At 41.9% G+C, this 14,514-nt stretch overlaps 1 protein-coding gene across 7 annotated transcripts in view; it reads right to left on the reverse strand.

The window, feature by feature from the left end:
• Positions 1 to 14,514, reverse strand: part of LOC117761318 (band 4.1-like protein 1) — a 77,604-nt gene that overhangs the window by 28,639 nt on the left and 34,451 nt on the right. For 6 of the 7 annotated variants that reach the window (XM_034585080.1, XM_034585077.1, XM_034585081.1 and 3 more), the window contains exons 2-3: positions 5,016 to 5,162; positions 3,601 to 3,768 (exon numbers count right to left, since the gene is read on the reverse strand). In XM_034585080.1, the coding sequence (XP_034440971.1) occupies positions 3,601 to 3,768; positions 5,016 to 5,060 (213 nt within the window). In that variant the 5' untranslated portion in view covers positions 5,061 to 5,162. Of the gene's footprint in view, positions 1 to 3,600; positions 3,769 to 5,015; positions 5,163 to 12,262; positions 12,282 to 14,514 lie in introns of those variants that run through there. The other variant, XM_034585078.1, reaches the window with a different exon arrangement.

The following is a 14,514-nucleotide window of genomic DNA, read 5'->3' on the forward strand; positions in this document are numbered from 1 at the left end:
AACATAAGACCCGAAGACAACTGTTTTTCTCAAGACTGCTTTCCTGTTCTCTGGTTCAGAGAAAACAGCTCAGTCATGTGGTGTTAAGTCACAACCAGAGTGCATCAAACACTTGACAGTGAAAATGGATTGTGGATTGCTGGTCTTTGCACTGCATGCAGGATTTCCTTTTGACAGCGTGAGCATCACATCAACATTTACTTTGACATTCAAGAGACAGGCTTGATTTTCACATTCAAGTACAGTTTGTTCGATATCTTTGACTAGTAAACGTCAGAATGTACAAATTTTAGCTGACTGTGCTTACACCAGGATTTGTGGAGACCGGTATATTTTTGGTGAATAGCCTGAGTGAAAGTAATGCACCTAAGTAGAGAAGTGGAGAAGGAAACAGTTCAACCTGAGGAATTGTGACATCTGAGAGAAAAGTATGACACGGTAAGTACTTTATTTATAAGTAAGTGAGATCTTCTTCTATTTAGATATGAAATCAACTAGTTTGGATTTCACAGTGGTCTGATGAAAATGATATCCAGAACATTACATTATAAAGATTAGTATGGATTATTTGAAGAGATCTTGAAAATCTCGTAATGCACCCGCAGCTAAACTTGTTTATTTCAAGCCGTAAATAATCACACCTAAAATGTTTTCACTTCAATTTCAGGCATTTTTTGTAGTGTTTGAAATATTGACAATGCAACATCAATTCATGCACGAGCTCATCTGCCACTGTCAAGTATTGAACTAAGAAGTATGGTAGTGTTTAGACCTAACACTGAACCTAGCTTAGAGGGTATTATGGACACACACACACACACACACACACACACACACACACACACACACACACACACACACACACACACACACACACACACACACACACACACACACACACACACACACACACACACACACACACACACACACACACACACACACGCACACACACACGCACGCACACAATGCCGAGGTGAGGCGACAGCGAGAATGAAGCAAGCAGTTGCCAGGGCAACAGATGCAGTGTTATCCCTCTGCTGTCTTGTTTCTAATATCTCAAGGCTACAGGACTTTAAAGAGTGTTTCACCTTTGCCTTATTATCGGAGAAAGGATGGTGGAGCAACACTTTGACGAGCACGCTAATGACATCCGCTGCAGCCAGTAATATTAAATAAACAAATCGGTATGTGGAATTTGAATAGGCCATGACTGAGGTGAAGCAGCCTGGTTGCTCTCTACTCTGGAACAATTAATTATTTGGCTGCACAATAATGATCTCAGCATTTCTGCCACCTGACATGGGACATCCAAGGAAAGAATCTTGGCAGCGTATAAAGACCACAATCATTTCTACCATAAATAGCTGTGTTGTACACATCAGCTCAGCCAGGCTACATATTCAAATTGCACCACAGTGAGCAGAGGGGTAAGAAGAGTGAGTAAGGGCGTGGTGTCTCTTCTCCTGCCCAAGGACCACAGGGATGTGAAGCCATGCGTCCATGACAAGAGACTTCATTAACCCGTGCATGCAGCGCCCCCTCTGGGGAGAGCCATCCCCTAAGTGTGGCCTGCCTCCTTGCAACACTGTAATTATCAGCTCCTGGAAGCAGGGACAAAGTTCCAGCCCTGCAATTACAGACACAAAGCAGGAGCAGGCTCATCCATGACCCGGAGGTCTGAGGCTCTCAACATACTGTACCAGAATAAGAAAACAACACATAGGCTGAGAAGACGCTGCGTTGTACATGCATCTCTGGCAACGGCTGCAGAGAGCAGATGAACGTTCAGGAAGCACTTAAGAAACAAGCTTTATCACCATAATGCAATCTATTCTTGTGATGTGGAAAAGGCAGAGAGGTATTTCAGAATATTTTTTCAGTGCTGAGAGAGTGGTCGACAAGCGTAGCATTCCTGATCCTCTCACCTCACACACACACACTCGCAGATAGAAGCCCCCTCACCCCCAACCCCAGCACATCCCACACAAAGTTGCATGCCCTTGTGCACAAGTATCCTACAGGTGGCCCATAATAACATTGCTCTTCTATTTTCTCCTTGGCTGCGCCTGGCTTGCAAACATGTAATAACTATGGATTTCCTAACACCCAGTTAGCAGCTGGTGCTCGGGGCTTTTATTGGACAGAATTAACTTGAAGGTTGTGTATATGAATGCCAAAAACGATATCTAAGCTTGAGTAGTTTTGCAAAAACTATACTTTTTGAATCTTTAGTCAATGAAATTTTAAAAATGTTCACTAAACAAAATACAGCATGCCAAACTATGAAATGATTCAGATTTTGGTGTGAAGAGCCACAAGCTTCTCACAAGGTCACTACTTGATCTATATCAAAACAGTTCAATTGTGTTCTGTGGCTTTGGGGAAGTTTCCCAGTATCTGACAAGATGATCCTGATAATGTGTCTATGAAATAGAACAGTCATCAGGAGATGACACATCTACCCACAATACCCAGAGAACTTGAGAGAGCAGATCATATGGTTCTATCACAGTTAACTGGAGTTGTAATATTCCCCTCAGTAATAGAGAACAGCTGTTGTTCTTTTAAACAGCAAATATACAGAGGCTTGAATTTCCATGTAGCAGCTGCAGGTTGAGTTCCATCACGGCCCTTCTTCCCCAATTCTCTTTCCCCATTTCACGCTGTCGTAAAATCATCAAAAGAAACACATCCAGAAACATTCATGAATAAATAAATCCCTTCATATCCACACCTTGTAAACATTATGCTGTGTTGTATCTTTCTGTTGGAGAAAAGTTTTGAGAGCCTCAAGTAAAACTCTGAATGTCAAATTAAACATTTACCATTATTTTTCCAAAGTGATACATATCTTTTCTGCCAAAGAGTCCTTGTCAAGATGGGCAGCAATGAAATAAAAAGTTTTGAATATAAATACAAGCAAAACACTATGATGTGCATCATTTTTGTGTCACTTGTAACTTGGTGTTGGACGACACAGACAAACCTATTTCCTCTTTTGATACTTTTTGATACACAGTGCTAGAGAGAAACATTTTTGTTGGTGCTCACAAAGTCCTGAAGCTTCAATATCCATAATCATATTCATGAGCATGTACAATACAGTAAATCTGCTGGATCACACAGACATCTGGTTTAAGAAATACAGCGGCGATGAACTGGACTGGACGACACCAATGTGCCCAGACAGATCACATCAGGTGCAGAGGCGATGGTGCCAGGCAGACACCTCATGGTTCATGCATGTATGTAAATTCTTAGTGAGAGGAATAGAAAGTTGAGCCTTTTCAAGAAATAGCCAAAAATATTGGGTCAGGTAATTGGTTATGAATTATTACATTACATTATACAGAAATGTGCGACATTTCCTTGGTTTCACCCTCCTGCAGAGCTCACAGCATGGCACTCTGTCTTTTATTCTTTTGTTCTCTCTGCCTGTTTTATGCATTCTGTGCAGCACTGTACAACACACACACACAACTACCCACACAGGAAAATAATAACAAGGGGGGATAAAGAGTGCTGCTTTCCAGTTTGTTCAGCATTTTAAGGCTAAATCTAGAAAATGTATTTCAACAAACCCTTTGTTCAGCATACCTCGATTTCTCCTTCAAAGTCAGTAGTGTCCAGCAGGCTCATTTTGAAGGGGACTGTTTTCAGTCGCTTGGAGCCTTTCTGGGGGGATTTGAGGTTCTTGTTTGGCGACGTCTTCTCAGACATTTCGTCTGTTTCTCTGTGTTCGTCCAGATGCTTGGAGTTCTGTTCCTTTACAAACATAAAAAAGACAGTGAAATGTAACGGATCTGATGTGTCATCCCACATACTGTACCTGAGTGAATATGTGAAATACTTAAAATACTTTTACGTGCCAGAATAAGGATAGCGCCTCGAGATTAGTTATATTAAGTTTTAACTTCTACAATACAAACATCACAATGTTTGGTTGATTTGGCCTCAGTCAAAGTCAGCGGTGTAGTTAGCAAGTAGCTTTAGTAGATCTTGGTCATAGTGTGAAATCTGTGAAACTCTGATACTAGCACAGACTGTAGATAGAGAAAGACGACACGTCTCCACTTCCTCCCATTGTACAAAAATGAACACAAAATACCACAGATACAGGTGCCGCCATGTCACGCTTTTGAGAGAACTTGAAGCCAGAGTCTCCATTTTAGTGATCAAGGAGGGCAGCCGCACTATCAAGGCCCCCCCCCATACACACACTTAAACAATCGAGAATCAGTTTCAGCTCTCAATCACGTAGTTTCACACAGTTTTGAATGGTATAATAAACAAATATTACAAAATTTACTGTTAAAATAAACACTTATTAAACACACATCAAACAACCTAAATTGAAAGAGACCATCATTGAGAAAAATGTATTTACTGTGCACTCAGATTTTTTTTTTATTAGGCCCTTACATGTCCCATTACTAACATGTTATATGTATATATCTTATACTGCATCCAGCCACAAGGTGGTGATCAAGATGACTTGGCCTCACTTTTGGGAGCTGTCATGTCATCGATCTGTTAAATACAGTCAATGTTTCAGACATTCATTATACTGTCACAGCAACCATTACTAATATCATGGCTGCATATTACAGCCTCTCCAGACCTGACAGCTTTGCTTCAGTCCAAGCAAGACTAATGCATTATCAAGATATGCTGTGCATTCGAGATTTCAAATAAAATAATGATAGAGAGCAGAGAGAAACTAGTGTCCAGATGACGTCCTTGTTCTACAACTCCTTTATCCAATCCGTCCTTATTTTCTCTTTCATTACTTTGTATAATAACATGAACATCAGGGACACTTTAGCTGGTAGTCAGATCCTGACATTGATGGATTCAATGGAAGTTTTAATGGTTGACCTGGTTGAGGAAAACTGGTTGAGGAAAACATTGGTTTAATGAGTAGTAACGAGCAAAAACATACAAAGGCCTAAATAAAGACTTAACACAGCCACTTGGAGGTCTGTGGCTTTATCAGTTTGTGAAATGCTGACCTGTTTGGCCATCTCCAGCATGCTGTCTGAGGTGGAGTCCTGCATGCCTGCTGCTGCTGCCCCCTGCTGTCTGGGAGGACTCCTGTCTTGCTTTCTTCACCTCTGACTTAGGGCCTGCCTCTGTCGCTTCAGCAAAGTAACACCAACCTGAGAAAAGACATGAAAAACAGAAACGTTTTAAGAATCATCTCAACAGAGTAGAGCCCCGACTTCATAATACCATGTCAAAACCGTAAAGGTTCTGTGTGTGTGGCATCTAACAGTAAAGTTGAGTGAAAGTCCTTTACTCCTCGTTTCACCCTCCTCTTCCTAGTATGTAGGAGAATATTCAGTTCAGAGAATTCAGGTAACATGAGAATCCAAAACAACATGTCTGGAGCCAGTGTTTGGCTTGTCTGTCCTGGGCTACTGTAGAAATATGGCCATCCAACATGGCAGAGGATTCAATACCAATGTAGATACAAATGTTTTTTTTCTAATGTAACAAAAACACACACTAATGAAAATGTAATCATTAATATGATATCCCATTTCTGCCAATGTCCATCTATCCATTATCTAAGCTGTCCTTTAGGGCCACAGGTGGGGCAGGAGCAAATCCCATTTGACATTGGGTTACTCACATTCACATCTTTGGCTAATTTAGAATGGAATGATTAGTAAGGCCACAGACAACTTTTCAGACTCTATTTATTGATGGCCATCGGGACACAAAAAGGATTTTAACAAATAAGATAGAAGGTGCTTCAGAAACCACTTAACAACCCTACTTTTACACATGCTTTCTCTAAGAATCAATAGAGCTGAGATTCACCAGGGGCTGAAACCTGGGGATCGTGAAAAATTTAAAACACGAATGCATCCACACTATAAGATAACGGCACAGCACTGGCACCTGGCTCGCCTTAACTAAAGATTCTGAAAGCAGTATTTTCTTCATTAACCGTTTTCACAAAGATAACTCACCTTCCCGTCAAGGACATTTACTTTAATTATAAAATTCCTCACTGAGCCAGATAAGGATTATCCTTTAAGCAAGACACGCTCTGGCAATAAGATGACAATTACCCCAAAAACAATTAATTAGTGAATTAGGCCATGAACTCACAGCTATAATAGAGCATTTCTACCATCACAAAGGTATTCAACCAAAAAAACGATAAAGGGTCTTATCACTCTTCCATGAGCAGGTATGAATTTGTGTAATGCTCCAGTCTGTATCACTCCATGGTGGAATGGACTATTTAATTGCCAAGAATGCATATCTTGTACCATGATACATGTTCGTGTATAGTCCTCATTTAGCAAATTAAAAGAAGGTTACATGCTAATGAAAAAAGGCAATTACACAAAGATGTGCAGGTGCTTGAGGTGTTATCGCTGTCTTGATCACTTCCTCACAGCACAATTCATCTGCTTCTACTTCACTTTGCCAATTTTCCTCGGAATCAGTTGATACTTCAGTCACAGGTTATGATGCCGGCCTGAGTGGACAGAACAATCACACGTCTAAACAGAGGCTCACTAGAAAAAAATTAAAGAGATTTGAAGAACTTAATTGGGACCTTTGTCATAGTAATCCTTGGATTAGTGAGAAAAAAAATTACATCAATATAGGGATATTGTATATTCCCAAAACAGTATGTTTGAGGAATATGTTAAAGTAATAATAGCATTTAAATCTGCCACTTGTACATATTAAGGCTGTGTGATATAACAATATATATATATATTATCAATATATACCATTAACATTTATTGTTTCATTTTATGCTATATTGTTTTTTTTATATATTGTGACATCAAATATTGCATTTGAACAATGCTTTTTGTTCTTTACCACAGCACGAATGAAGAAATTTGCCTGAAGGCCCTCAGTAGAGAACATACCTCCACCAAGGCCCGACAGTCCTTCTTAAATTCAATCAAGCTGCACCAAATTTCAAACACTCATAGATGTCAATACCCTAAATGTGTTCGATTTTTTTCTTCCATGACTTATTTCCTGTTCTTTTGGTTTTTGTGTAATTTTGCAAGCAAATAACAAACAAACCAACAGCGGTGAAAACATAACCTTGGCAGAGGAAAAAAGAAAACATGGAGGAGCATGAACGAAAGAACTCTGAGACGAAATGAGGAGCTTGTACCTTAAAGAGGGGCTAGTCGTAGACCTGGTTAAGAATTGAAAAGTCTGACACCAGAAAACCGTACTTGCCGCAGTCGCAGATCTGTCCCCACAACAGACTCAAACACCACTGACCTCTTTCACCTCCTACACAAGAATCATGTCAAACAGTCTACGGACGAGAGCCACAAAAGTACAGTCGAGTGCTCAAAACAACTCCAGACTCACATGTTGCAAGAGGCTCTTACCTGCAGTACGTCCTATAGCAAAGAATCATGTATCAAGAATCATTTAGGTTCTGCTTCATGATCTCACAAAAAAACAAGTGAGTGTATTTCCTAAAATGTCAAACAGTTTTCTATACAGTGTACAACTTGAATAATTACACATAAACATATTAACTCTGTTGCAAGATCTCATATCTTTTGGGAAAGGAACCGTTTCGATGTCAGATTTAGTTTGAAGAGTTCAGGAAATCAAACACAGAAGAAGTACTTTGTTCACATTGTAGAATTGTTGTGTAATAATTTATAATCTTTTCTGGTAAGTTGTGTCGGCGCTTCAACTTTACATTTTGATGTCTTATGAGCCCACGTGGGCTGCTGGGTACTTTCAAGTGCACGGTGCAGAAGTGAAAAACACAGTGTGTGCACTACATTGTCATCTTACCAACAGCTCTGCCTCCCACCACATTGGATTTCTCCCTGTATGATTGTCAGAGTAAGGTGTTGAATTGAGGAAAACAAGCCTTTGCTCTGTGAGTGTGAAGACAAACACCTGACATCCACTGTGAGTGATACTGAGAGCGGAACATTTCCTGCCGCTATGATAACACTGTCCATTTTTAGTAGAAAAAGAAGCTTCCTTCTCATCCTGCGGACACATGTTTTTGTGGTGCGGGGCAGATTTTGTTAAAGCCCCCTCACAATCCCGACGAGAAGATGCTCATGACCCTGGAACATGCTCTCCATTGACCTTTTATAAAAGGAAGGCAAAGCACATAATGTGTGAACATATCCTCAGTGGGATCTGCTCAGCGTCGCATGTAAGAATAATGTCTGTGTATTATAGGATTCACTCGGGACCTTGTATATAACTCAGTGTCTGTGTGACCCTGGAAGTCTCTGCAGCAAATCACATCAGCATAATGCACCTGTGGGTGATCATGGCTGTCACCCGAGGCAAGAACACAACCGGTTCACACTGGTTCAGTGGAGAGACAACCCTCCTCCAACTCCCAGCCCGGAAGGTCTTGACATATTGCGCGTGTTAAAGGAGTGTGAAACCCCTCCCTCCTCACTGCTTCTCTTCCTCTGCTGTGCTATAACAATTGTCCCATTACTTACAATCACAGCGTTCTGACAGAAATGAATTCCCACTTTTGGAGACAGACATGAAGCGTGGAGTGATATGTCCGCTCAGGGCCTCATTTCCCCCTCCCAGCCTGATCCAGCAGGGCACTGGGCTATACTGTAAGTTGCTTAATCAATTTTTTCTCACTGGTTGAATCGTGGATATGCCCGCTGAGTAAATCCCTGATTGGGGAGGAAAAACTCATTTGGCTGTCGTGTTGTGATGGCGGAGGAAGAGGACATTCAGCGTCGCCATGTCTATCTGTTATCACATACGCCTCCTGGTCCGAATCAGTCAGGCTGAAAATAAGGAACGTCTCCCCCGTGTGCGTTACAGGTGCACACTCTCTCATTCTGTCGGAGTCAACACACGCTGACGTCCAACCTCACTTAACATCCATCTGGGCTACATGACACGACATATTCATCTAGCATCTCCAGTGTGGCGTGTTCACAGCAACAAACTGCCTCGTACAGCTCCAGTCTAGCCATTTCTGATCCCCCACTGTGCACATTCTTCTTTTCTGAAGACCTTAACGAGCAAACAGCCCACCATGACACATTTTCTAACCATACCCTGATCAATAGTTACTGCTGCTCTGAAGTGGCCCTAAAAGATTTGTGTGAGACACACTTCAACCAATACTGAAAAAGCCCTCAGAGGAGAACATGCGCACCAGTGAGGGCTCATATTTAAAATTGAGAATACAAATGATCCAAAGTTAGTTAATGGTAAATGTGGTCCATTATTGAGACATCTTCTCATGCAATCAGATTGATTGCCAAATCAACACAAATTGATGTCATAGAGTGAAGCAGTAGAGCCCTTCAAACGCATTAATTTCCTGTTACAGACCATTACCCACAATCGCCTCCATTAAGCCAGCGTCTGAGACCTGTGCAGAGAAGAAGAAAGCACCTATAAGTGCCGCATGCACTGTGTGTGTTTCCTTTGTTATGCACTCTGCGTGGGGTTCACTGACAATGTCTGTCTTTGATATCTGCCATCAGTAATAATAATTCATCACAGAGAAAAGCACCTCGTTTCCTTGGAGGGTTATGAAACGCTACTCTTCCCTAACAAGTGCAGCCTTGTCCCTTGTTCCTCCTGCCTCTTTCTCTTCATTCTCATCAGAGCTACGCTTTAATCTAAGTCAGGCAAGCAGAGGGGAGAGTGAGAGAGGGAGGACGCATGTCTGTGGAGGAGGACTGGCTCGGCTCCGAGATGCAGTTGCCATGGTAACAGCATAGAGTATTCTTCTTTCTTTTTTTTTCACACCCGATCGTCTCTCTCTCCTCACAGGAGTGACGGAGAAACAGAAAGAGGAGCCGGTGCAGGAGGGAAGATGAGAGGCCAAAATATAAGGAAGCCAGAAAGACACAGGGATCAGGGATAAGCGGGAAAGATAAGAAACGACAAGAGGGAGGAAATAAGCTGATGTGGCACCGCTACTCAAAGGAAATGTCAAGCAGCCTCCCTTCTGGTCAGCAGTGGAGGAGCTGCACACAGGGACCGACAGCAGAGGTGCAGGCTACTGCTGCTAACCTCCCTCACCTGTTTTCTACAAAGCATCGCCTGCTCCACATCCTGAGCCCTCAAAGTGCGCAGTCATCACTGTTTGGCCAATACACAACTCTAATCCCATTGTACAACCCAGGGCTCCATCCATTAGCATGCACCGAGCGCACAATGCAGTTGAGTAATTCCAAGGAGCAGTGCACTGGTAAAAGAGAAAGACACAATAGCAATAGTAGCTACAATGCACCCCCTACGCTTGTGAACCATTTGCATTACAACATATCATAAATTACTATAACATAGTGTTTAATAAGCAGATGAAGCTGTAGAGTGGAGGGATCGACCGTCACAGTCAATAAAACCATGTGAATGGACAACATACATGAAGAATCACAGTGACAATTTTCGATTTCCCGAAATTCTATTTAAAATCATTGCAACTTTTTTAGAAAAACAGAAATCAGGTGTTTTAGGCCGCACCAAACCGCTCAAATTCTTCATCGTGTTAAAATACATTTCACTTTTGAAAAAGAGTCACAAGTGTAGTTGATTTGTGCTTTCACTACTGGAGTGTTCAGGTGCTGACCTTCCATTCAAAAGGTCAGCATCATGTCAGTGGAGTGAGGCGGAGCAAACACTTGGAGGACTGCTTGTAAATGATGAAAGTAGGTTAAGACGCTGCCACTGCTGCTGCCTGGCAACATCAGCGTTGCTGCTGCCCTCACTCATGAACCCACCAGCCTGTTTACCACTGACTAATACATTACAGCTACAGTTTAGCTAAACACAGTGCGCTGTAACTCAACATGGGGGGAAAAGGATAGCAATATGAGACTGTTGCGACTGCAGCGGATGTTGTTCACAGACCAACATTCATTGATCTGTCTGTTCTCTGCTTAATATAATATAAGAATAATAACTTTATTTGTATTGAGTCAGTGAACTTAGAAAAAGTCAGATCTGTTACTGTATGTTTTCCCTTTGCTGTGGTTTCTGTGGCTGTCAGTGTAAACTAAGAGCAAACTATAGTTGCAACAACAGGCTGTACCGTCGAAACCTGTGAATGAAGCAGCAAAGAGCCACCTTCACTAGCCTGAAGACAAACCTGAAACCGTCCCTGTATGACAGCACCTTAAGAATGTAGAGGCCTAATGCTCATATGACATGTTGATGTTTAACAGGTATGTTAACCATGTTCACCGCATTAGTTTAGCATGTAAGCATGGTAATATGTCATTTGTACTAGTGGTAGACAGTTTCAATTTAATAAAACTATGTTGATGGATTAAAAGTGAGGTGGATCACTTTTGCCCTCTATTCAGCGAAGATGGCATTAATATCTGTACCAATTCATAGTAATCCATCCAAGAGCTTCACTCAAAAAACAAATCAGTACTTCCTAGTGGCACTAACAGACAAAACAAGGGATCCCAAATATTAGACCAGCATCTCCTCCTTCTTTGCACATCCATCCATGGTGTTGGCCCCAAGTGTTTGTGCAAATCTAAAATGTGATACCCGTGCTTTCTTCCACAATGTTAGTCACTGGGCATCAGCAAACAGCACTGGGAAGAAAAAGGTGAAGACCTCATCGTGTTGTCAACAACTCTGGATCTTCCTCCTAAAAAACGCAGCAGAGCTTCTGCCAGGCATGTCTGGGCCTCACTGATCCAAAGCACACTGCAACATGTCAGAGTGAGAGTCTGTGCGATCACTCACAAAGAAAGATGGGAGGCTCAAGGACACTGCTCATTCACCGACATCCAACATAAACACAGGACCGATCATAAGCACCGACGACGAGCGTGACATTGATGGGAGCCACTCACAGAGGAAGGCGAGTTAAGAGATCCAGTGTGTTTTTCCGTTCTGGTGGTATCCTTTTCCTAAGATGATGATGCAACCTGAACACCTCTTGTAGCCAGTGAGTGTAATCTCACAATCCTAGTAACTAGGTGAGGCCTTCACATTCCTGCATTACGCCTGGAATCATCCCCAGAGAAGAAAAGACTAAAGAGGAACATATTTCCTAAAAACAAATGGTTGCCATCCTCTCAGCAGAGCAGTTATCTAAATGCAAAGCAGCACAAAGTTTGGCACTTTCTAAAACAAAGGTGCTCGCTCTGAGATGAATATCAACAAACAGAGTTGCGGATACTGTAGAGAGGAAATTACCAGCAGGCAGCAGCAAGCTTGGTATGACTTGCTGCAGAGACATCATTCTGTCACACAGTATCTAATGGAAGTTGACCTTTCTCATGGCGCGCAGGAGACCACTGGTGCGTGCAGGAGGAGGGACGCCTCACCGCCGACGGATCCGTCCCAGAAGCTGCCAGACGCCGCACACTGCAGGGACCAATGCAAAGTACCCCCCCTCTTTATCAGTCTCTCTCTCAGAGCTGATCCTGTGATAAATGAGCACAGGCAGCGGAGCTAAAGGGAAACATAGCAGTTTGAGAGCATGCTAACAGCAGTTTAGAGCTGGGAAACAAGGACATGGGCGTGGGAGCACATGGGCGGTTTAAACAGGCATCACCACGAGCCTCGGGGGCAGGGAGACACATGGCGACAAGACAAGGCTTGTTTGCTTATAAGCTTGCTGTCAAAACTAGGCTAAATTCTAAGAAGCATAAATACGACACAGATCTCTGCTTCCTAAAGGCATCCCACTTCAAATGCTTCTCTTTGAGATAGCCCCTTGTGTCTCTCGGGAGGGTTCAGGCTGCAATTGTTAAAGTTTCCTCCAAAGCACATTTCGCAGTCGTTTGTGTTTGTCTCCCTTTATGTCTGCACGGTTATTATTTCACAGTAAAACCTCATTGTCTTCAACAAATATAAATAATTGAAGATACGTTTGTTCTCATGCCGAAAATATGCACTTTGTTCTGCTTGTAAGCCCTTGTATGTTGCATGTAAATTCAGTTTCACACTTTCTGATTTAAGCGTCTTGGCCTCCTGTTGTATCAGTTGGTGTCAAAAAGTGCTGTCACAAAGACCGGTGTGTAATTGTCTTGGTGCGAAGCCTCCGCTGTGCTACAGATAATGAGAGACTGTCACAAACGGTTGCACTTCCCAAACCAGATTCTCCACCACTATAATCTCTGAGCAGGAAAATTGTTTCCTGTAGCTGAGAAACACAATTACAGCCTTCTTTTGTTGTTCTCTTTCGTCGAAGTGCTGATGACATAAAAGCAACAGGTTTGGATAATGTCGCCTTCAGTCGTTTTACAACCTGGACGAAACTGCACTCGCAAGCATTTTTACTGTTTAGCATAGCAGAGTTAAAGGTAATTTGATAATATACAAAGATACGCACTGTTGACAAAATAACTTGTGAGCCTAGCATCTGTCCGCAGGGAGACTCATAAAATGTGTTATTTAGGAATATAGACATCAATTTAAAATTGTACGACATAACCTGTATCCAGTTCACGTGTCCCAACCTGTAACACAGGATGCTCTGGCAGCCTACAACTTCCCAGAGTCCCAGACAAGCTGCTGTCTGTTCTCCATTAGATGAAGACGGGCTCGTCCGTCCTGCAGCTCAAGACACGATGTCAATAAATCCACATCTTTCAATCATTTCAAACACAACGCGTCAGATGACCCCAAACTGCTTGAAGTTTTGCCTCAGCACAGCGCATGCAGGTAGTCCCACCCTCATTTAGCCTTTCCCTTTGAAGAAGTACACACACAAACTCACACACACACACTGCACTCGCATTTTCCCTTTGATTTTACTTTTTTCGGCATTAGGTCTATATAAATGTATTTTTCTTTTTGTTCTCATGTTTAACGTGTATTTATTACATTGTTTTCGACACATTTTATTTTGAATCCAAAAACCTGTAGTTTTTCTTACCTTGTCTGCACAAATTTAAACAGTTTACCGTGCCTTGTTAATATATTTATTTTTAAGCACAAGTAAATAAATGGGCCTGCAATCAGTTTGGAGAGTAGACAATGATTGCAGGAGCATTTACTGACAACATAAACCACAATTCAATCCCTTTTCAAACATACTTTGTGATGCAAATATCGCAACATTGTCAAGTTTCTGTGACATTTTCGTCCCTGCATACTTCTAATTGACACATTGATTACATTGAATGAAGCAGAGTTTGTGTGTGTGTGTGTGTGTGTGTGTGTGTGTGTGTGTGTGTGTGTGTGTGTACGCTTGCGCTCCAGCCACCTTTATATTGAACCTGAATTTATTGATTCCTGTGTCCACTTGGGGGCAATGGAACAAGTCATAAACACAAAACTGCATTGACATAGTATCACTTTAAAAAATCGATATGACCAACATATTGCATATTTAAACCTCCAGTCGACATGTAGCAACACTAGCATTAATTGGGCGTTGTTTCTAAATCCAACACTCACTCTTCTTTGTGCTTTGTTTGCTTTGCACTCACAACAAGAAATATCTCACTCTTTAGCTGATAAACACTCTCCTACGTTTATCATGTTTGCTAACTTTATCAGTGTTTTGGTGATAGA

Source organism: Hippoglossus hippoglossus, chromosome 5 (assembly GCF_009819705.1).
Source record: "Hippoglossus hippoglossus isolate fHipHip1 chromosome 5, fHipHip1.pri, whole genome shotgun sequence".
NCBI classification, from domain to species: domain Eukaryota; kingdom Metazoa; phylum Chordata; class Actinopteri; order Pleuronectiformes; family Pleuronectidae; genus Hippoglossus; species Hippoglossus hippoglossus.